This window comes from Arvicanthis niloticus, chromosome 22 (assembly GCF_011762505.2).
Source record: "Arvicanthis niloticus isolate mArvNil1 chromosome 22, mArvNil1.pat.X, whole genome shotgun sequence".
In the NCBI taxonomy this organism is placed as follows: Eukaryota; Metazoa; Chordata; class Mammalia; order Rodentia; family Muridae; genus Arvicanthis; species Arvicanthis niloticus.
In genome coordinates this window covers 12,268,858-12,292,287 of record NC_133429.1, presented here as the reverse complement: position 1 = coordinate 12,292,287, position 23,430 = coordinate 12,268,858, and the positions used below count along the sequence as shown (strand labels likewise).

The following is a 23,430-nucleotide window of genomic DNA, read 5'->3' as shown; positions in this document are numbered from 1 at the left end:
CAACAATGGCTGTTTCCACACCAGCCATCTGGTAGCTGCTCAGTCCATGAAGTTGGGTACCTTGGCAGTTCCACTGTGGCACTGAAGGCTTGATGGATTCCTGGAGAGCCAACGATCTTCATCTACACTGGAAGGCTGAAGAAGCCAGGTTTGGGTACCAAGAGAGGATGGCAGCCATAGCATCAGTGAGGGGCAGTCAGAGCCTAGATGGTGGCTCCCAACCATTTGTAACTCCAATTCTAGGGGATCTGAAACCCTCTTCTGGTCTCCTGGTGGATGTAGGCAAATTACTCATACATAATTCATAATAAAAATACTAACAATAAACTCAAAGTATCAATAAATGTGTTTTTATGAGACTTCAATTTTTGAAATACACAAAATTTACAGCACAAACACAATATTTACATTTCAAGTTCTTGTTACAAAAATGTGTGCCATTTCAGAGGAATACTACTGAGATCATGATTGAATTCTGCCAGAATTCAAGGATTCATGGAATCAGGCCTCCACAAAACCACTGCATAATGATATCACGGGGCATGGCTCATGTCAGGGTTTGCTTACCTATGTTAAAAATGATTCTCCAGTTGGCCAATGACGGCCCCAGGGGTCAAGTCTGGCTGAGGCCTGCTTTTGTATAGCTGCAAACTAAAGCAGGCTTTCATCTTTTTATTAAGTTGTTTACAAAAAAAAAAAAAAAAAGAGGGAGAGATGGGGGTTGGGCAATGTTGACACATGTCCCAGCAGTCAGGAAGCAGAGGCAGGTGACTCTCTAAGTTCAAGGCCAACCTGGTCTTTAGAGTAAATTACTGAACAACCAGGGCTACACAGAGAATCCCTGTCTTGAAAAACAACAAAACAATAAAATAAAATAAAACCCCCAAAACAACAACAACAAATTTAAGCAAAGAAGACTGTTTGACAAAGATGGATGAGTCTCAAGTTATTTACTGTTCTTTTACAGAAGTTGGTTGACCCCAGCTCTGTATAAAGTAAGCACTGGGTATGATGGGTTTCCAACTGGACACCACAGTCAGGCGCTGGTGCCGTCAGCACTGCTCATTTCTGAAGTGAGGCACTTTTGTTTGCGTATGTACATTTCCACGACATAATTACAACCGGTGAGTAGCACTGCTACTTGACACTAGCCCTTTGCAATCAGGCCCACACACGAGATCACAGTATTCTTGGGGAATGAGTTAAGCAAGCTCAAAACACTTTCAACGTCAATCTCGAGCTCTTCAGTAGTTGTTAGCGATTCAAGACCACTTGAATGTTAATAAAAATCAATAATTTAGATAGGCTAAAGAAGTCATCATTCTACATAATTTAAATAAGATCTATACAAACATGTTTTGACATCCTGATTCGTTATTTTCAGAATTGAGAATGACTAACTTAGCAGCCACTTATTGTTTTAAAAATGGGAAATGGATCAAAGGAGGAGAAAAGCCAGAAATTATGCCTGATGGCTTTGGAATGCAGACTGGGGTCCCTCAGCATTTGCTTTCAAGATGGCCTGGCTTCTCAGTGTGCAGTAATTGGGGGAAGAAACCAGCAGCTTGTCAGGGAGGGTTTATCAACAAGCTGACAGGTCCTTAGCAAATCCTTTAAAAGTACAAACTGTACAAGCTATTGACACAAGTTCTTAGTGTGCTGAGTAACTCCAGGTCAGTGGGCTCTCTCCCTGTTGTAGAAGAACCCGGTCTGCACTGTCCCTTCTCCCCACGAGGCTGCCTCTGTGCCCCATCCCAGGGACTCAGCTTTGGTGGCGAGGAGGGAGATGTTCACAGATGCTGAGGTAGGTGACTTTCAGATGAAGATCTACACCCTGATTCGGTCTGGACTGGCTTCCTTGTGTATCCTCCTCCTGGGAAATATCTTCCGCTTCAGAGCAATTATCTACGTGATGGAAGACAGAAACTAAACATTGGTTTTCCGTACTGATGAAAGACTGTTAGTGAAGGAAGCTTCCCTTCCGAGACCTGCACATTCTTGATCACCGCCTCAGTAGATACAACAACGCAAAACAATAAAAACAAACCCAAAACTTCCTTCTAGCTTTGCTCTGGGCCATACTCAGCCCTTATGTAATACATGCTCACAGATATGCAAGACTAAACTTATGGTAGCCCACAGTTCATTTTTTGAAGAACAGTAGTGATTGATTTTATACAGCCATCACTAAGGGCATTTGCTTTCAAGATCTTTGCCCAGTTTTATTTGATTTTTTTTTTAATTGAAAGTAACTGCCTCTGTTTAATCATTAGAACACTAATTCTGGGTTTGGATAGACTCTTTTTTGTAAGACAGTTTTAAAAAAACTATATTAAAATCCTGTCGGTGTTTTTCCCCCCTATACTTAACAACAGTCATTTGAAAATAGAGACAATGTTAGAAATGGGATGCAATGAGAAATGTTCCTTTCAGGTGCTGGAGAAACAAGTGGCTCAACAGTTAAGAGTGCTGGCTGTTCTTGCAGAGGACCTGGGTTTGATTTCCAGCACCCATATCAGGGCTCATTCTTGCTCTGGTGATCTGATGCCCCCTCCTGGCCTCCTCTGGCACTGCACACACATGGTGCATAGAAACATGCTGGTAAAACATCCACACACGTTAAAATAAGCAAGTAATAAAAAAAATGTTTCAAGCTGAGCAGCGGTGGCACACACCTTTAATCCCAGCACTTGGGAGGCAGAGGCAGGCAGATTTCTGAGTTCGAGGACAGCCTGGTCTACAAAGTGAGTTCCAGGACAGCCAGGGCTACACAGAGAAACCCTGTCTCGAAAAACCAAAAAAAAAAAAAAAAAAAAAAAAAAAGTTTCTAAAGTTCATTTCTGAATTTATTGTTTAGAACCTGAATAAATACTTTTCTTGAAAACCCAGTTACATGTGCTGTAAGTAAAAAGGAAAAGCTAACCACCACTGTAAAGCTGCCATGAGAAAAAAACCAACTGCATCTCCAGGGTTTCCATCTGGAGTCTACTGTTGACTTTATCTTCCTCTACACAGGACCAGCCTGTTCCCTTCAGAGGTGGAGGCTGGCTGGGCCTTTTGAGCAATCCCACTAATGAGCTGAGGGAGGAGCAGTGGTTGCTGGTTGTCTGTGAGGATGGTAAGGGGGTGGGGACAGAAGGACAGACATTGGTTTGGTAGGAGAGCAAGGTGCTGGAGAAATGCAGAGGGGAATCTCCCTCTCCTTCCCTCCCATCTCTTTAGCTCCCTGCTCCCTCCTGGGACAAAAGACACAAGAGAAGGCCAGGCCTTCAGCTCCTTACAACACTCCTAGCAGCTTGTTTCAGCCGAGTCCTTCTTCATCTTGAAACGGCTGAGAGCAGGTTGCTAAGTTTTGCTTTGTGGTGTGTGTGTGTGTGTGTGTGTATGTGTGTGTGTGTGTGTGTGTGTGTGTGTGTGTGTGCATGTGTGCCGTGTGTGTGAAGTTCTTTTCTATGTTTATTTTTCCCCTACAAGAACAAGGACAACAAAGATCAAAAAATGTTCTTGGTACTTGGATGGTGAATGAAGGTCCAGTTGCCACACTGTCCTGCTCCTCACTCAGTCCTGAATTTTACCATCTGTGGCAGGAAGCAATCATTTATCATAAAGCTCTGAGTATTTACATCCTCCTTTCCAGTGTACATTTCCCGGGTGTGACAAGTGGCAGCTCTACTCAGCAGAGGAGCAACCCTCCTCCCCTCTTCTCCCCTGTCCCGCCTCCCTGGCTTGCACCAATCGGGGGGGGCCATTCCCAGTCCCTCCCTTCAATCTTTTCCTTCACAGTATTTTACCCTTGCAGCTCGGTGAAGGTTCTGATCATTTTAATATTATTATCACAACTTCCTCCCATTTCTGGGCCCTCATTAGGAGGCTGAACGCACACCCAGGTGGACAGAAGTGAGAAGCTGATGACAGAGGAGGAGGAGGAAGGACAAAGGACTGTTCAAAGGGACATAAGCAGGGGGCTGCTGGTGGGTGTCCAGTGACACACAGGACCACAAGCACCCGAGGAGACACTGTGGCTTCTCTAAGAAGGAAAAGAAAGAAAACTAGTACCAGAGGATGGTTCTAGGCACCATTTGGGCTGGAAATAGAGCTTCTCAGTTATGGTTTGGAGTCTACTAAAGTAAAACAAAAGACAGGATAAATGGAGAAAAGTCCACTAGGCTGACTGAGCACTGCATGACTGGACATCCTGGACACAGTGACACAGGGCTATAAGCTAATGGCTGAGCACTGCATGACTGGACATCCTGGACACAGTGACACAGGGCTATAAGCTAATGGCTGAGCACTGAATGACTGGACTGCTGGATACACTGACACAGCAAAAAGTTAATGGCTAAACACTGCATGACTAGACTGCTGGGTATGCTGACACAGGGCTATAAGCTGATGGCTGAGCACTGCAAGACTTGATGTGCTGGACACACTGACTCAGGGCGATGTGCTAATAGGATAAATTTAAATGTTCTCTTTACACTGATTTACCTTCCCTCTCCTTCTTCTTTCCCCTGGGAGAGGGGGTTGGTGGTACAGATTTTCAACACAACTGCTAAGTAGCCCAGGCTATCCTCAAACTTGCCAAGTACTGGGATTCTCCACCTGACTCTGGGTATGAGTTTATATCATTTCTAGAAGGCCATGCAGAACATACAAGACTTACCTGTTCAGCAAAAAATGAGAATATAGTAAATATAATCAATGTTGCCAGTACGCAGTGGGTCCAAAACTTCAGCTTGTCTCGATATGCCCTCCTGTTCAGAAAGAGAACAGTTATTCACTGGTTTTTATAGAAACACACTGTGCATGTTGTAAAGCAAAAAGATCTAGCCAGTCAACTCTAAGATATTAATAAAATATACATTTCTATCACAAGTTCAGATCTGTTGTTTTATAGTAAATATTGTACTACAGGTAATACAGAAGGCCAGACCAATACAAAAATGCAAGCATCTCGGGGATTTTGGCTGGGAGGTAACCAGATTAGATTAGTAGATTAGAATAGAATTATAATGCTTAGTTATTGTGCTTTAAGTTGAAAATAAATCTTGGTCTCTCTGTGTTGTTATTGGGGAACCAGCTAAGATAAAGAAAAACAGCCACTGTATTAATTTACTGCACACTTTTACATTAAAATGACTGGTACACATTTTTGTCATTCCCACCACTGACTCAGACCCTCCCACTGTCACCTACAACACCAGCATCTACTTGTGTGGCCATGTGCTTCCCTCAGAAAGCACACCCCTTCGTTCGCCATCCACTGCTTCTGACAGCAGGTGGCTGCGAAGGAGAGATTCAGCTTCATCTTGATGTGGCCAACTGCTAGGTGCCACAGAAAAGGACTCCAACTACTCTTAAGTCCTCCACTTACTCAACTGTACCGCTGAAGATTGGTAAGAAACTGGACTGGGGGGGGGGGATTAGCATGTGGAAGCGTGGGGAGCTGAACACAGTGAGAAGCTGCACGTGTAAGGTGAATCCTCACTCACTCACAGCTTCTCCTGAGGAGAAGGAACAGGTGGGGCAGCGAGAACACTGTCTGTCTCATTTATGCAGCTGCACCCACTAGGTTCTTTCAAGTTCTCAAGACCTGCCAAGTCTGCCCCACGACAGTTTCTGCCTACCGCTTTTGTCATTCCCTTGAAAGCCAACAGACAGCAAAGCCTACAGCAGACATTCCTCAGCTCGGTTTTAACCGCTAACCTAGTGTTTCCAGTAATGTATTGCAAAGGTACCTTAATTTATGACTTTCTATGTTCTGCTATTACAGAAAATGTCATCTTAACTATTACCACATTGGCACATGGAATCTGGGGGGCAACTTAAATCTGTGTCCCCAGGGATTGGTCACTCTTATTTGGCTCCAAAATAAACTTAGGTACTTTTGACATGAGAGTTGTATTTTTGCAGACAGCTGTTAACCTGATTGTTTCTACCACTGTATTTTTAAGGTACTTTTATTTATTATTTTCTTTTGTTTTATAACCACAGAAACGTCACGAAACCTTTCCACATAGGAACATGTTATTGGGAAACCTGAATTCTTTTTCCAGGCCACTCTCATTCAGCTCAGGAGTAAACTTTTATTCCCTTTGGGGTGAGAGGTATGTTTCATAAGGACAAAAATCAAGTCCAAATGTCACCTTTTCCCAAAAGATTAACTGTTCCCATCCCCAGTACACCAATATCATCAGAAACCTTGCTGCCACATCTAATATACTCTCTCTGGTGGCCCTCACCCTGGCAGAATGCACCCTCAAAGCCAGACTATATATGTTCCAGTTTTGGATCCAACTTAGGGAGGCAGGTGAAAGGTTAAAAGCTTTCATAAATTCAAAGATAAAGTTGCCCAACCTCATGGCAGTGAATAAAAGAAAACGAAGAAAGCACATGGAGCAGCTATGGAAGATGCTAGAATGTGTGACAAGAGTCAGGCTTTGCCTGCCCAGCTACTTCAGTGTGAGCAAATCACTCCCAGCACTTAGGTAGAGGTTAAGGTCAGACCACAAGCTGCAGACCAGTTTAGGCTGCAAAGGGAGTTCTAGACCAGCGTGAGGTCTGTAAAACCCTGTCTTAAAAACCAAGGGCTCGGCGTGTATCTTGGTCGTAAAGTGCTTGCCTATCGTGCATAAGGCCCAGGGTTTGATTCTTGTCACTAAGGAAACGAACAATTCCCCTAATGAGGAAGAAGTCAGAAACATGAGGTCATGTGGTGCAAGTCCTTACAAACTAGAGAATTCAGAGAATGGGCAGATAAATGGTCACCAGGGGCCAAGGGTAAAGTGATGGGGAAATTCAAACCAGACCTATACAGCATCATGAATATACAAACACCTGTGAACCAAGTGTGTGGCTGAAAACGGTGAGGTGTACTGTATGATGCCCCCGCCATGTCAATTTTAATTTGTCTTCTCTTGTCTCACCCTTCTCAACTATAACAATTTTTTAAATTAATATTTTATTTATTTACATTTCAAATGCTGTCCCCCTTCCCAGTCCTCTCTCCCCTTTGCCTCTAGGTTCTAAGCGACTCTGACAGATGTCTATCTTTCAGACATTATCTCTGAAGTTCCCATTGGCTCTGAAAGCTTGCCCGGAAGTCTGGCCAGCCCCTGCTGATTTCACATGCCTAGCATTTTGCACTGCATGACAAGATCGTCCACATCAGTGCTGCTCACTGAGATATTGATCAGCTAACAACTGATTAAATGAAGCGTCACGCAGTAAAACTGAAAAAAAAAAAAAACAAAAACCCAGTTATAAGATTTTTCAAATCTCCTGAATTGCCCATAAGTGTCCTTTAAATGTTTAATAGAACAAAAATTCCAACTCTACTTTTCCAAATAAATTACATGGCAGATAACACATTAAAGTCCAGACAGAAATATGTATGCAGATACATGGACACAGACACAGACACAGACACAGACACACACACACACACACACACACATGAAAAACAAGAATTTACCATTCCTGCAGCTCATGCATGTGGAGAAAACGGTTCCGATACTCTCTTGGCAGCTCAAACTGGGAAGGTATGGGAAACATGGATTCGTAGAAGTCCCTGAGAACAGCCTTCACTGTCTGGGCATCTTTATGGTTGTGGTCAATGTTGTCATTCAGACAAACAAACTTCCTGAAACAACAGGGAGTTATTGGTCATCACACGCATGAGCCTGATCTAACAAAGTAAGAAACCTGGGCTCCAAAAATATTTCAGTGTGCCAGCTCTCCTAGTTGGCATACTCGAGGACATCATTCCCTGGAGGAGGAGTGCTCTGTAAAATTTCCTTGCAAATTCCTCCCCTGTAAGACAAGAGAAATAGAGCAGATAATTCTGAGAGATGCATGCCACTATGGGAATAAATAAATGACATCCATTCAGTGCAGCTACATGTGTGTGCTCAGTAGACGAGCTCACAGGCTGCACAGCCGGGGAGAAAATTAGACTGTAAGCACCCAGTACAAGGGCTTTTGACCTGACTGCGTATCATGCTCTTGTAGATGGCTGACACAGAGATGGTGCCCAACAGTGTAGACTCTGTATCTCCAACCAAGCTGTGAGTGGCTCGGGGTCAGCAAGAGCAAGGTAGGATGGGGTGTCCTTTCTTATTTCAAGTCTTCTTGAAGGAGAGTCACAAGCTGAGGGCCCATTAAGGTTATCATCAGTCGTGACACCAGCACTTTTGAAGACAACAATTAAAAAAAAAAATCAAAACAACTTAATAAAACCTTCAGATCCAACTACCAATTCTTAGAAAAATAAAGAGGATGTAGGAGCAACTTAAGAATTCACAGATAGGACAGCATGGTGGCACAGGACTTTAATCTCGGCACTATGGGGGCCAGAGGCAGGCACATCTCTTGACTTTGAGGCTAGCCTGGTCTATAGAGAGAGTTCCAGGAGAGCCAGGGCTACACAGAGAGACCCTGTCCCCCTCCCACCCCACACGTATTACAGAAAGAACAAAAGAGGGAAAGAAAGATAAAAAGGGAAATTAGCTGAGCATGCTGGTGACACCTGTTATCTCAGGACTCAGGAGGCTGAGGTGGAGGCGGATCTCTACTGAGTTCCAGGACAGCTTGGGCTGGTGAGAACTTGTCTCAAAAATAAGTTACAATGAAATAAAAAAATAAAAAAAAGCTAAGAAGCCCCAGGTTATCTATCAAACAGCCAATGAGTTGTCCCAGAACCCACTCGAGTAACCCCTCCTGCATGGTAGGAAGGCATCAGGGACTCAGTCTAGCTGCCATGGTAACTGCTCAGGTGGAACCTTTTAAGAAATACTGAGTGACAGCTGTGTACAGCCTTCCCCCTCCCCCCCACCACCTGCTTGGCTCTAGAGCTGGTGCCACCCACTTCTTAGCAGTCTAAGCGAGGCCCTCTGTGGGGAGCTGACAACTGAACTCACAGCACCTGACTCTGCTCAAACTCAGCTGAAATACTATGTCCTTTACCTGGGGAGCTTCTCTGTCTACTCCAAACTGAAATACGTCACTCTTCTCTCTATGCCCGTTTATTCACTTGTAAGTCATACTTATTTTTAGAATTAAAGAAAAATTATAATCAATCAGAAAAAAAAAAAAGAAGAAGAAGAAAAGAATTGGTACCTGGGGTTTTTTCTGATGTCATCCAACTGGCCAACCACGTGAGAAACGTTGGTACGTATCATCTTGAAAGCAATTTCTTCCTCTCCCATGATTTCAAACCTAATTGTCAAACATATTTCAATAGTTTAATAAATACAGGGAAATAAAAAAACAATATTTAAATAGGAAAAGCATTCTTGACTACTTAATGGACTCAACATAAACAGAAATAAATGCATCTTTTAAGATTACTAGAGGAACTTCTAAACAAACATACAATTAATAAAACACCATAGAGGCATAAACACGCTGGACCTTTGTAACTATTCTTCAGCTGAATGAAGACGCGTTTACCCCTTACCTGTATTTGTTCTTGTCTTTATATGCTTTGTGGATCTTGTCAGTTACCGGCTTACAGTTGGTGACAAGACTCTTAGTGACTGGAGGCTATGAGAGGACACAAGTGGGTCAGACAGACATCAGGGAAAGCAAGACAGAGCAGGTGAGGCTGAGCTTAAGGGTTACCAAGAGTCTCCTGGGCTAAGGACATACTGCAGGGGAAACGGCTCAGGAGCCCAGCATACTTTCCCTTTGGCTACTGTCTTAGCCGTGCTCTTGGGGTATACCTAAAGATATGTGTAGACACAATGGGGCTGGCAATCCAGGGTGCCTACCTTCCATCTTGAGGAGAAAGGGTGTGTCGACAAACACATAAAGATAAATTAATTACCCATCTTTGGCCTAATTAACTATTTTTTGTCTTAGCGTCTTCCAAGAGGTCCCGACTGGCTTGGAACTAAGACTCAAGCTGATATTAAACTTATGATTCTCCTGGTTTTGTCTCTCATGTGGTGGGATTCTAGGCCATGGACCACCAGGTCTTGCTTATGACAGATGTAAAACAAACAAACAAACAAAAGACCCAAACAAAAAACAAAACCCAGGTAATTAACCCATATATGCCTTTCACTGTATAAGCTTTGATAGAATTAGTATCTGGGGAAAATTTAAAAAGCAGTTATTATTTTAAAACTCTTCTGAGAATGTTCTTTAGCTGGTATAATATAACTTCGATGTTTTAAAATGACTTTATTCTCTCTAGAGACAGAGAATATCTAGGGTTACACAAGCACCCTTTCATTGATTTAAGGTTCTTTTTCCAAAAGAGAATTCTGGGGTTACCGCTGCTCACCAGGAAGTCTGTTTATGGAATCTAAGTGACCAGTCTAAGTATTAGCTTACATATTTGCAGAGCGGGAAGAGATTCTAAAGCGAGATGTAACTGTATTATCTGTGCTGCTCCTTTGCCTCTCGTTTTGATGAGCCACACAGGAAGGGAGGAGATGCACCTTATAAGGATGACCATGAAACTTACCAGATTGGGGTCATAGTATGCTTCCTGAGTTGGTGGGATGTTGCTTAGTTGAGTGACATTAGCAGGGAGCATTTTTGAGCAGTTTATTAACATGTGTTCCAAACCTGTCAAATCCTAACAGAGCAAAATACAAATCTGTTATGTACACCATAAACAAAACTGTGGCTTAAAAATAAAAAGTATGTGTGTACGTTACCGTAACATTACGTGTATAGTAACATTATCCAAATTGAGCAAGTTGTACTTACGTGTGCATACACACACACACACACACACACACACACACACACACACACACACATGTCTAACGACAATTAATGAGGAAAAGGGCATGAATTTGAAAAAAGAACAAGGAGGGAGGAACATGAGGTGACTTGGAGGGTGGAATGGCAACAGGGAAACGATATAATTATAGTCTCAAAAAGGAAAAGAAAAAATCATAATAGAAAACATGTGAAAGTCTAAAAACTGGGTATTTAAATGGCTCAAAAGCAATAAAATTCTTAAATACAAAACAGAAACAGTTCAAAAGAGCAAAATGAAACTATACAACAATAAATCTTTCACTTCATCCGAAAGAACATGAGGCTAGAAAGATGCGTTTCTACAAGGTGGCCCAGGGTCTCAAGAGAGAATGCTGTACATCGAATTCATTTTAGTGTCTCCATGCATGTGTTTTGTATTCTTAAGGATCATGGAAGGACTCCAGTCAGTCACAGGTCCAGGCCCGGAATGAACTTGTCACAAGGGTCATATGCAGGTTATCTACCACCAGACTCTCCCCTCATATAAGAGATAATTAATCCCAATGCAGGACCACAAAAAACAACCCATAAAACACAAATTGCAAATATTATTTTAATTCTGGCTTTAATAAATGGATGAGTTACCACTCTCTACATTAAATATTCAGAATTCTCTTTACTTGAAATGTGGTAGAAAAAGAGGTAATATCAGAATTACATTTTTTCCTTGACATGTCACAAGCTTAAGGCTGAAACAATACTTTACCTGCAAGCTTAAAGGTAGATCATGAATTCTCGTGGCCAGTGTTCGGATTTCCCTATCCGATAAGACACCGGATTGGTCTGTGTCTACTTCATCAAAGACTTGAGAAATATTCAGTGGCTGAACTGCACTCATGAGGTAATAAAAATAGGAGAAGGCAAACTGCATGTCCTCAGAGTGACGCACCTTGTGAAATGAAGTCTTGTCAAATTCTTCAGGGAACCTGTCCAAATGCAACATACAGACAGCTCTGGAGACCCCAGGTACATACAGTATTGGACGGCTATGAAAACAGAAATCTGTCTTCATGTCTTATTATATGGCATCTTCGACTCATCAGATACCAAGGCTGTAGGCTCGGTAGGGCAAATACACAAATGCCAAGTACACAGGCAGGCATCACAGGCACAACCAAGACTTACATATCTTGTAGTTCTTGCATCACGATCCTGTCAATCATGTGCGGCATGTGTGCAGGGACTTTCCTGGATGTGAATCCAAACTTGCTATTGAGAATTTTATTGACGTATCGAAGAGAGTCTGCGAACGTGTCTTTTAGTTGCCTCCCCGTATGTTTGCTTTCAGTAAAGTACGCCAACTGTGTCTTCAATGACTCTTCCTCCTGAAAGAAGAATTCCATAACTCAATACTGTGTTTAGTCCACAGTGGATTCTATTAACAAGCGATAAACACCAACATGCAGTGTTATAGAATGTGGGTCCCTGATAGTTCTTGAAGATGAGGGGAGCTCACGCTGTCAGGTCTCTTTAAGGGTCTTAAGCACTGGCTTGAGAGAAACAGCAACGTGACAGGCCAGGTATGCATCAAAAACTAGCCAAAAAAAAAAAAAAAAATGACTTCAAAGCTAATGTGATGCAACATTTAGAAAAGTTATTTACATGCAAATTTCATCATGTCTTAAAAGTCAAGCTACTTTGGCTGGTGACAAAGAAACATGTAACTGAGTTTTGAATACAACTAAAAGAAACTGAGCTCACTGTATGATAAAGTCAAAGCCAGTTAGGTAGAACTGAATGGTCTAAGAAAATTCGCCAAGAATTTGAACATATTTTAATGGAAGAAATTTTCTGCTTTCCAAACTGAAGAAATGACAAAAGCCAGTGCTGATTAGCGTATGGGATAGCAAGCGTCCCTGTGCATGATGGGAGTGTGAGGTGGTACCACATTTTAGGACCCAAAGTTTTCAAGGATGAAACCTACCAAGTCTGCTGATGGAAAGAAAAACTGAAGCATAAGATTTATGTCATATTGAGACACGGTAGCTGTGAAACGCTGCAAATGTCCAGCTGTTAGAAAGAACACAAGGACACCCAGAAGATGCTCCAACATATAACAAGGGCACATGCTCCACCATGTTCATAGCAGCCTTATTTATAATAGCCAGAAGCTGGAAAGAACCCAGATGTCCTTCAACAGAGGAATGGATACAGAAAATGTGGCACATTTACACAATGAAGTATTACTCAGCTATTAAAAATAATGAATTGGAGAAATTCTTTGGTAAATGAATGGAACTAGAAAATATCATCCTGAGTGACGTAACCCAATCACAAAAGAACACACATGGTATGCACTCACTGATAATTGGATATTAGCCCAGAAGCTCATAATATCCAAGATGTAACTCACAGACCACATGAAGCTCATGAAGAAGGAAGACCAAAGTGTGGGTGCTTCGGTCCTGCTAAGAAGGAGTAACAAAATACTCAAGGGAGCAAATATGGAGACAAAGTGTGGGACAGAAACTGAAGGAGGGGCTGACTGGAGACCATTCCACCTGGATATCCATCCCATGTGCAGTCACCAAAGGTAGACGCTTATGTAGATGTCAGGAAGTGCATGCTGACAGGAGCCTGATATAGCTGTGTCCTTAGAGGTCTGCCAGAGTCTGACATATTCAGAGGTAGATGCTCACAGCTAATCATTGAACTGATCATGGGGTTCCCAATGGAGGAGTCAGAAAGAAGACTGAAGGAGCTGAAAGGGGTTGCGGTCCCATCGGGAGAGTAATAATATCAACCAACCAGAGCTCCCAGGGTCTAAACCACCAGCCTGGGAGCATATAGGGAGGGACCCATAGCTCCAGCTGTATATGTAGGGGAGGATGGCCTTGTTGGGCATAGGTGGGAGAGGAGGTCCTTGGTCCCATGAAGGCTGGATGCCCAGTGTGGGGGAATTCAAGGGTGGGGAGGTGGAAGTTGGGGTGGGTGGGTGGGGACACATCCTCATAGAAGCAGGAAGAGTGGGGCTAGGATAGGGAGTTTCTGGGCAGGGGGGAAATGGGGTAAGGGGATAACATCTGGAATGTAAATAGAATATGGAATAATAAACAAACAAACAAAGAACACAGGGCTCCTTCCTCCTGAATTAGAGGCAACCAGGGAGTGCATGGATGGCATAGAGTCACCACTGCAGCACAGAACCACATAGCTGGCTGCTTATGCACCTAGAGAAGGCTGGAAGGACAGCCCTTCATCTATCTCAAGGAGGGAGAGTCAAGACCTTCCTTTTCAATGGCAGATTTCATACTGCTTAAAAAATTGCAGTTGTCTACAGCCAAACGGCTATACTTCCAGGAAAGGTAGGAGAGTATATAAAGAAACACAGGCAAGAACCTGCCACCCTCCATTCAATTAGTGAGTGGCTAATGTGTAAGGCAAAAAGATGTCTCCCAAGGGGGATGAGAGGAACAAGACATGGGCCCCACTTCAGCATTTTCTTCTTCGCTGTCCAGCCTTGCCTGTACAGCTTTTCTTGGTCTGTCAACTCCAACCCGTCTATGGTCAGCTCACCAGGCCTGGTTCCTGGAAGTCTTCCTTAATGCCTTGGGCAAAGCTGAGGCCATCTCCCTTGGGACCCTTTGCCTAATCTCAACAGAGATACCTTATGGCCACAATCATTAGCTTTAAATCCCCTCTCCTAGTGGCCTCTCAGTCTTCCTGAGGAATGACTGTCTGTGTTCCCCAGTGTTCAGCACTGTGGCAGCACCTGGAGGAAAAATGACCCCACGTCATAGTGAAGGCCGAGAATGACAGGAGGGAGAAGAACCTGCTGGTTGCCTTGATGTTGGAAACGCTAATGAACTTATCTGAACCTCAGGTTTTCTCACCAGCAAGGCTAGTGATGGTATCAGATCTACAGGCTAAGGAGAGACAGGATGTCAGCCCACCTCTTCCCACTTGCCCAGCCTCCACCCCTAGCTAAAAATCCTTACTTATGTTTTATGTGGCATTTTTTATTATTAGGGTTACTGGGGGAAAATTCAATGAAAGTCATTCAAGAAAAGCACTTACTTCAGTCGTGGTCACAGGAAAATGCTAGATAAATGGAAGTTACTATTATGTTACCACTTAGAAAGTTATTTATGTTCCAGGACATGACAAAGAACAAGGCTAGATTTAACTTACATCTAGAAGGTCTTGGAAATACTTTTTTTTCTCCCAGGGCAAAAAGCCTGGGTAACTCTGTGCATGTTGCTGCAGCTTTCTGCCAGGCACCAGTGCATTTACAGGTACGTGGTTATCGGCATTGCCCTCTGCTCTGTCTCTCCCCTCCTCTTTTGGCGTGTGGCTTTCTGGGGGAATGATCAGCGGTGAGAGGTTCTCTTTGGATACATTCACGCCCAGTGCAGGTTGGGCCAATCTTGCATTGGTCTCCAAGACTGGGGGTGGATTCAAATTGTGGTCGTGGCCATTCACGGTCACTGTCTCTGCTGGGGTTGTCCATCTCTCTGATCTGTGTCCAGCAGCAAAGTCGTGTGGACGTTGGTGAGAGGGTTTTCCCTGTGGGTCCTCCAGGTTGTCTTTTGTCTCAACGGTCCTAGCTTGAGGTTTTACTTTAGTATCTAGTGAATTCCCCAGGAAAGACCTCAGCAGGGCTGACTTGGACAAGTTGTATCCTTTCAGAGTGATGTCTCCATGTTCCAGTTGCAAATCCAAGCTGCTCAGCCTCACCTGGGCCTCTTTGGGAAGGAGTGAAATATTTACCCAGGGGATTTTCACCTCCTCTCGGAATCTCCCTGTTGCATTTACATCAAGTTTCCTGACCTTGGGGAAGCGTTTCTCTCTGGGAACATCTTCAAAAGGGATGTCAGCCTGAGGAAGAGGTGTCACTGGGCTAACCAAATTTTCATAGGCCTTCTGGGTTGTAGAATTCAGTTTAGGCACCTCTCTCGTGTCCACCTCTACTGTTATCTGGAGCTTGAACTCTTCGTCATTTGAGTTTTGAAGTGTGAGATTGAAATATATCGTGGTTGCGTTCATTCCACTGTGCATTATGAGGTGTATGGTTTTCCACTTGTTTGCAATGGATGCGTGCCGAATGATTGGGTTGTCACTGTAGGTCCCTTCAATTCCTCTTCTGGCTATGTTTGCAAAGCTGAAATAAGACAGGTATTCACCTTTGGGGACAACATAGTGAGTCTGGTTTGGGAGAAGTGTTACTTTATACAATTCATGAAAATGATCTAGAGGGAAAAAACACAAACATGGTTTCTTTTTAATTAGGCATTTTTACTCCCTGGCCTTAATTCTCTGGGGTCAAGTTCTTATTTTCTAAGGGTGACTTTAAATTTATCTTAAAATGCTCACAAATTTTAGTACAAGGTTTGGGTACATGGCTCACGTTACCATTTGAGGTGACCACAGCAATTTATATAAAATGTTAGCCCTGACTCAGTATAAAGATGTAGCCTGGCTTTTATCAATAAACTTCAATGACTAGTTTTCAACTTTTTTTGCCCATTTGAGAATTACTTTAAAGAATGACAACCATCGAGTGTTCCTCTATTTGTGGGTTTAGTCTTTTGTCTCTAATGTTTCCACTGCAACAAACATACCTTGTCCACAGTCACCGGCATCAAACCCACAGGACAAGACGTTGCAGGCTTGGTCACAGAACTTATCAGCGAGCCAGGAGTTTGCACATCCTTGGTTACAGTAAGAGACAGTGTTTATTCCTCCACCAAACTGCCAGTGCTGTCCGACTCCAATATTCCCAGTACCCCCGCCTCCTGCAACATACCGACTCCCTGCACTATTACCTGCAAAGGGAAGAGGGAGGAAGAATCTTTGGAGGGTTTACAGCCATGAAAGAGGACAGCTCATCGTGTTTGCTAGACTGATAGATACATGAACTGCAGCTACAGAGTCTCTTCCCCGTTCTTCAACAGAAGACTGCCTGTGTCTTCAGGAAATCCCCAGAAGTATCAGCTGATAGAATGCAGATGGTAGTGGTTAAGATAGCAGAGCTGGTGTCCAGTCACAGGCTTAGTGCTGTCACATGTTAACAGTTCTAGGTCTGCTCTGCTGTGCTCGCTCCCTGCAGCTGCTTGTATTTTACAACAGAGAACACTGAAATGCAGCTTTGACATTTTATTTCCTCTAATATTCAACACAATAACAAGCCCATTTGCTCTTCCAGCACGCAGGGATGATAATGTCTGTGCACACTCTTTCTCGGGGCCCCCAAAATTCAAATGAGTAAAAAATAATGTTCTAGAATTCAGTGTTTTACGAACTGAAAGCTAGTAAGTGAACATATTTTTAAAAGTGCCAACAACACATCCAAGGGTGCATGGCAGTTTGTGGGGGTGGGGGAGCTGAGGGTGGGGGTGGGGTAGACAGAGGGGGGGAGTGCTAAGTAGATAAGCACTATTTCTTCTGCAACTCTGATTATTTCACAGCCTACTGCAGTTTCCCACTGAAAGTTACTGCCATGGACTCCTGTGGATCTGATGAGAACGATCCTTGGGTTCACATGATTAAGAGTATTCTAGATGCTTTAAGTAATAACAAAAGATATTTCCAAGGGCAGTGCCTACACCAGAGAAGTGCCTTCAACAATGGATCCCACGAGTCAACGGGGCCACACGGCGACATGGACCAGGGATCTCTGGATTCTAGAGTCAGAAGCATGTGTTCCTAGGATCAAGGGATGAGAAGATGAACAGGTCCTAGCACATCCTCACCAGAGCAGTCACCACCATCCCAGTCACAGGCTGAGTTGTTACAGGCTTTATCACAGTAGCCGTCTTTAATCCAGGAGCCCGGGCAGCCCTCTGCACAGTTCGGCACAGGCCATGTCAAATAAACCTGTGACAAAGTCGAAGAGAAACTACAATAAATTCTGACACTTTCTACTCTTGGATTAAAATGTAACTATAAAGCAGCCTTAAGAAAAGTTGGTTTCCCAAAGACTGGCTGCTGCTATTTGGCTCTGTCTTAGGTTGGCCGATGCCCACTGGAGCGCTGAGCGAGCTTGTTTATCCAAGACGTTCATGGCTGTTCTTTCCCATCTGCTTCAGAACAAGGACTCAGCCATGGATTAGTGTTAATAACATGCTCATATAATCTACTTTGGCATAAAATACCAATGCCAGACTTACATGTGAGTATAGACACATGCCAAAGGAGGAGAGGACTTCGTCACAGCCACTCTTTAGCTGTGACACTTACTAGTAACCTCTGTGTTCATTTAGACATAACTGGACACAAGGCTGAGGGAAAGAGAAGATGCTAGGAGCCGTCATCTCCATGCTGAGGCCATGTTTAGACAACTATAACACTCAGAGCGCCCAAGACGAGTTGTGTGGTTCATGATTACTTTATAAATTAAATCCACTAATGATCAACACACACTCTCCTCTTTAAAGTTATTGTTCCTTTGCACACTAGACTTATTCAGAATTTACTTTTTCAAATCTAAACTGAAACTAGCGCTTGTCAACAGCTAAAAGAATTTGGCTCTGTGGAAGTTTGGCTCTGTAGCATGTGAGTCCCTGGGGCTAGACCTACAGAAAACAAACAAACAAACAAACAAAAATCCAGTTCAATTCAGACAGGATGTCAACCTGTGCCACCTGATTTAAACCTTTAGCCTCTCCCCAGCTCCCCCCACCATCCCCAACACAGCCAAAGTCAGACAGGCCACCTTGTGTGAAACTTCACCCATTCCCACTTCTATTATATATGTGTATGTGAGTGTGTGTGTGTGTGTGTGTGTGTGTGTGTGTGTGTGTGTAGCTTGTTTGTTTTGTTTTTTGAGACAAGATTTCTGTGTGGCCCTGGCTGTCCTGGAACTCACTTTTTTAGAACAAGCTTGCCTCGAGCTCACAGATCTGCCTACCTCTGCCTTCTGAATGCTGGGGTTAAAGCCATGTGTCAACACCCCCAGGCTCACTTCCCACTTCTTCAAGCACTATGCTAAGCTAATTTTCTATGTTGGTCATTCTGCTGTCACCCCAGCTACAATTTTGTTACAAAGTGGTTTTGTGATACTAGAAAACACAAAGGGTCAAGGAGAGAGAGAGAAAAAAAGAGAGAGAGAAAAGAAAGAAGGGAATTCTGGTTATCCAAGACTGCAGGAAAGCAATCTCTCAGTGTAGCCTCTTACTGCCTAACTGCTGACCTGGGAGTCATAAATGCCTGCTTGTTAATTCTTGAATACAGAAATGTACACATGGACTCCCTCATCTGCTAGTGATTTTCCAGCTAGGCTCCCACCTATCTCTTACCTTTTGACCTTTGGAGTGGCTGTAAAAATCATCTGGCCAAACATCCTTACCAAACATGACATCGTCATTTAGATAAATAAACTTCTGGGACAGCCCTTCGATGCGATGGATGTGACTTTCAATAGCAGGGGAACTGAAAGTAGGCAAGTGGCTCAGATTTTGGAAAATGTCCTTTTAACAGAAAACACACACAGAGGGTAAACGTGAGCTGCTTTGATTTGGTTGGACATTTAGAAAGAGGGAAAAGAGGAGACTGTTAATTCACAAAGGCAGACATAGAGGTGGAGAACGGGGTGGGGGTGGGGGGTGTCATGAAATCGTGAGATCACTGTACCACACTGAAAGCACGGACAGGAAACTACAGCTTCTTGGTATGTGCAAAGTCACCTACCTGGTGGGTCACTATGGTCACTCGAGGGTTGTCAAGGTTCAGCCAGGATGGAATCTGCCCGTTGGTGACAATGAAAATATTCCGTACCCATGGTGCGTGTCTCTCGATAGATCTCAGTGAGTACCTCAGCTCTTCGTTATCTTCAAAGCGGCTGGCAGACACATCTTCATCCTGCTTGGACTGGGAGATGGGAGAGATATTGGACCCATAAAGACGTGAAGTATCTACTCTCAATCCCAGCTTGTCTTGATCCTTTGCCTGCTCTGCTCTAAGGGGGGCTAGTTTTGTGTTGTGTTGACACAAGCTGGAGCCATCTGAGAGGAGGGAGCCTCAACTGGGAAAATGCCTCCAGAAGATCGGGCTGCAGGCAAGACTCTTGGGGATTAATTAATTTCCTTCTTTCTTTTTTCCTTTTTCTCAGTGTAGCCCTGGAAAGCTGTCCTGGAATTCGCTCTGTAGACCAGGCGGATCTCGAACTCACAGATATTTGCTTGCCTCTGCCTCTAGAGTGCTGGAATTAAAGGCATGTGCCATCTAGCCAGACCAAAGCTTTATTTTATTTTTGTTTACGTTTGTGTGGGTGACTGTGAGTGTATGTGTATGCGGGTGCCCTGGGAGGCCAGAGGTGTCAGATTCCTCGAAGCCAGAGGAGGTTAGAAGCCATCCAATGTGGGTGCTGAAGGCAAACTTGGATCCTCTGGAAGAGGGGCAAGTGCTCTTTACAGCCGAGCCATCTCTTTGGCCTTGTTCTTCCCAATAAGCAGCAAACCAGTGGTAGGGCATGGAGGGTTGGAAAAGTTCTTATCAGGGTCACCTCTCAGTTAAGCCCTCCTCTTCCTCATAATAAACTGACTTGTAAGATTTTAACATTCTAATTCTGCAGCCGACTGCTTTCCTAGCTGAGCGGTTTTGGCAATGGCAGACATTCTGAGTTCTTGACCTGGGCTATAGGAGTCTACTCTCCTTACCTGGCTGATGGCACTCAGGTCCCACAGCAGATATGCAGGGCTGATGGTCAGTTCCTTCCCATTGATGGTCATGTTCTTCTTGGTCTGCTTGTTCAGCTCTTGGAAACCTTTGGGGTTATTCAATTTCAGAAGAGCAACACTGGCCTCCGAATACAACTGCAACTGAGAGGTGACAGAGACACACATGGCACATAGACCAACGAATAAACAGACTTACACTTTTATTTATTTATTCATTCATTTATTGATTTACTTATTTATTTTTAAAACAGTTTTGAGGTCTAGGCTGACCTTCAACTCCTGGCAATCCTTCTGCCTCAGACTCCCAAGTGCTGACATTACAGGTGTGAGTCATCATGCCCAGTTTTTAAACTTTTAATCTTGACACATAAAGACAGTATCACAGGCCCCAAGTGTTACGCAGATGAATGCAACAGGAAGGGGTAGAGGCTGGTGTGAAGAGACACTTCCAGCATCCTGTGACAGCTGGTGTGAAGAGGACACCTCGGGCATCCTGTGACAGCTGCAGCCATGCCGCCACAATGCCCGCAAGAGATTAGATCCCCTGAGAGGGTGACACTTCTATGAAATCCCTCTAATTCTTCAGAGCTGGCTTAAATGGTTTTCATTGTTCTTCCTTTAAAACTCAGAAGACAAAGTCAGGCAGATCTCTGAGTTCAAGGCCAGCTTAGTCTACATAGTGAGTTCCAGGACAGCCAGGGCTATGTGGAGAGACTCTATCTCAAAGTTAAATAAATAAATAAATAAATAAATAAATAAATAAATAGCTAAGAGTTTCCCGCTTTGAGCACACTGTGGGAAACCTACAATGTGACTGCTGGATTAGGCTCTGTACGATCCATGAGCCTCTCGGCAGCTTTCTGCCTTACTCCTGGAACACCTTGGGCCTGACTATCTGCAGTACTTCCAGAGGAAAAAATACCTTTTGTGGGCAAAGCTCTGAGTGATCACAAGCCTAAGAGGGAACAATATAAACCACAGCAAGTTTTACCCATGGGCTTCCCCACCACCTCCATCTGTGTGAGATGTGGACTCTGAATCAAGACGCCCTAGGAAAAGAGCTTTTTCAGCCAGACACTAAGGAGTACCACCCCGACCCCACTGAAGGCAGAAAACCCTCCTGTCGCACGGCTCCTCTAACAAAGCTGCTGTTTTCTTTCTTAATCCGTAAGACAGAAATAAACACATGATCCCAGGATCATTCTGGGCTCTGTATTTGCTACTAAGTTCCTGAGTTCCAGGAAGCAGCTCCCTGGGTTCCTAGTGGCCCCAAGCCAGAAGAGTGGAGGATTTCATGTATGTCCTTCCCTCTTTTCATCATGCATGCCATCAACTGGTTTTTATTGTTGTTTTTTTTTTTTTTTTTTTTTTTTTTTTTTTTTGAGACAGGGTCTCTCTGTTCAGCCCTGGCTGTCTGTAGCCCAGGCTGGTCTTGAACTCTAGAACTCACAGAGACCTACCTGCCATCGCCCAGTCATATGCTGTCAACTCTTGACCACCAACAGTGTGCACATGGTCTCCTGACTGTGTGCCCTTACCTTGACTGCCCTGGCACACATCAGGACCTCAAGAAATCAGCCATCACAGCTGTCATTCCTGCCCCTGTCTGCCTAGGCACTGTCACACCTCTCCCTGAAGATTCTGTGCCCCTTCTTTCCAATTCACCAGTTCCCACAACACCTCTAAGATCCCCCCTGCAATGAGAAAAATCATTACTCTAGAATAAACTACTGTAATATCATAATTTAATTTGAAACATAATGGGAAAATATCTGCATCCTAATGTCTCCTATCAAGACTGTTCTCACCTTGGAAATAATCTTGAAGCCTCCTAGAAATAAATGCCACAAAGCCACACCCCCATCCCCCTTGACTTTGTATTTTGAGACAGGATCTCACTGAGGTGCCTTGAGAGGCCCTGAATTTGCAATCCTCCTATCCCAGCCTTCTGAGGCAGATTACAAGCCCGTGTTACACTTTAACTTGGTAATTATGGCATTTTCGATACAATTTCTACCACTGACTGGGCACATAATGGGCACCAGACACTGCCTTGGGCAATTACTGTACCAGGGTTAAAGTGTAAATTCAGATCTGCACTGCTGAGCCTTAATGGGTCATCCATCCAGGCTTCTGCTGCCATAGCAGAGCTGGCCTGCGGGATGCAGGGATGGGGGATGGCTAAGCGGGCCCTTGTACTACAAGTGGAAAGCTGGACTGAGGATACCTGGAGATATCACAGAGGCAGGCAGTTGGTAGGCTGGCTGGGGTCATCCAGGACCTTCGGGCCCTGTTGCCTGCTAAGCTGAGCCCCATACATCATAGCCTGGCCTTTCTGAATCCTAACAAAGTGGTACTCTCTTCTCAGCTCTGGTCATCACAGGCAGCAGTCCAAAGATCACCAACCAGTGTCAGAGCAATAAAGTTATGCAGCGTGGCTGGAGAGCAAGACAGGAGTCAGGTGTTCACCAAGTCCTGTGTGAACTGTTCACCACACAGCTCCTGGGGAGTCCCAAACCACCACAGAGAAGTTAACTAGCTCTAAGAGGCTAGGAATTTCCATTTTGAGACAAAGAAAACAAAACACAATCTTTTTTCTTTTTCTGTTAACCAGTAAGTATAAAGGTTTGTTGTTGTTGTTGCTGCTGCTGTAGTAATGATTTAAAAAAAGAAAAAAGAAAAACTAGTGTCAGGATACAGCTGAGATAGAGTCCTTGGCTCTCATGTATGAGCCTCTGCTTCCAAATGGCACCATCCATTTATAAAGAAAAAAAAAAAAAAAATGCTTCAGAGAGTCTTAAGACAACCTGAGAATTTTAATAAAAGAGCCCAAAATCCACAGCATCATTTAAAAAGGACATCTAATTTTATAATTTTTTAAATTTATTTATTTTATGTGAGTACATTGTCACTCTTCAGACACACCAGATGAGGGCATCAGATCCCATTACAGATGGCTGTGAGCCACCATGTGGTTGCTGGGAATTGAACTCAGGACCTCCGGAAGAGCAGTCAATGCTCTTAACCTCTGAGA

At 43.8% G+C, this 23,430-nt stretch overlaps 1 protein-coding gene across 2 annotated transcripts in view; it reads right to left on the bottom strand.

The window, feature by feature from the left end:
• Positions 1-334: 334 nt before the first annotated feature.
• Positions 335-23,430, bottom strand: part of Gnptab (N-acetylglucosamine-1-phosphate transferase subunits alpha and beta) — a 69,315-nt gene continuing 46,219 nt past the window's right edge. Inside the window, exons 8-21 of one of the 2 annotated variants that reach the window (XM_076919907.1) lie at positions 20,376-20,537; positions 19,408-19,587; positions 19,017-19,187; positions 17,472-17,595; positions 16,341-16,544; positions 14,911-15,968; positions 11,905-12,104; positions 11,486-11,705; positions 10,475-10,588; positions 9,461-9,546; positions 9,121-9,219; positions 7,478-7,645; positions 4,667-4,757; positions 335-1,905 (exon numbers count right to left, since the gene is read on the bottom strand). In XM_076919907.1, coding sequence (XP_076776022.1) covers positions 1,828-1,905; positions 4,667-4,757; positions 7,478-7,645; positions 9,121-9,219; positions 9,461-9,546; positions 10,475-10,588; positions 11,486-11,705; positions 11,905-12,104; positions 14,911-15,968; positions 16,341-16,544; positions 17,472-17,595; positions 19,017-19,187; positions 19,408-19,587; positions 20,376-20,537 — 2,955 coding nt within the window. In that variant the 3' untranslated portion in view covers positions 335-1,827. Of the gene's footprint in view, positions 1,906-4,666; positions 4,758-7,477; positions 7,816-9,120; positions 9,220-9,460; positions 9,547-10,474; positions 10,589-11,485; positions 11,706-11,904; positions 12,105-14,910; positions 15,969-16,340; positions 16,545-17,471; positions 17,596-19,016; positions 19,188-19,407; positions 19,588-20,375; positions 20,538-23,430 lie in introns of those variants that run through there. The other variant, XM_076919906.1, reaches the window with a different exon arrangement.